The sequence below is a fragment of the Diaphorina citri genome, unplaced genomic scaffold (genome assembly GCF_000475195.1).
Source record: "Diaphorina citri unplaced genomic scaffold, Diaci psyllid genome assembly version 1.1 scaffold107478, whole genome shotgun sequence".
Lineage (NCBI taxonomy): Eukaryota > Metazoa > Arthropoda > Insecta > Hemiptera > Psyllidae > Diaphorina > Diaphorina citri.
In genome coordinates, this window is record NW_007484427.1 from 1 (window position 1) to 292 (window position 292).

At 45.5% G+C, this 292-nt stretch overlaps 1 protein-coding gene across 1 annotated transcript; it reads left to right on the plus strand.

Annotated features, from left to right (window-relative positions):
• Window positions 1–4: 4 nt before the first annotated feature.
• Window positions 5–286, plus strand: LOC108254455 (putative 1-phosphatidylinositol 3-phosphate 5-kinase; the record flags this gene model as incomplete). The annotated part of the gene is made up of 1 exon (XM_017449441.1): window positions 5–286. A coding segment is annotated over one exon (282 nt), but the record flags the coding sequence as incomplete, so codon positions are not given.
• Between the last annotated feature and the right edge of the window lie 6 nt (window positions 287–292).

The following is a 292-nucleotide window of genomic DNA, read 5'->3' on the forward strand; positions in this document are numbered from 1 at the left end:
ACACAAGTCCATGCTGACCGCTTTGAATAATCCAAAGATCTTGATCTTACAATGCGCTATTGTGTATCAGAGAGTAGAGGGGAAGCTGTTATCCCTGGAGCCAGTCATCATGCAGGAGACTGAATACCTGAGAAATGTAGTGGCTAGGATATCAGCTCTCAAACCTGACATTGTCCTTGTACAACGTAACGTGGCACGGCTAGCCCAGGAGTCACTGCAACAGTTGGGTATCACCTTGGTACTCAATGTAAAGACAACTGTACTTGAGAGAATAGCAAGATGTACCAGAGCA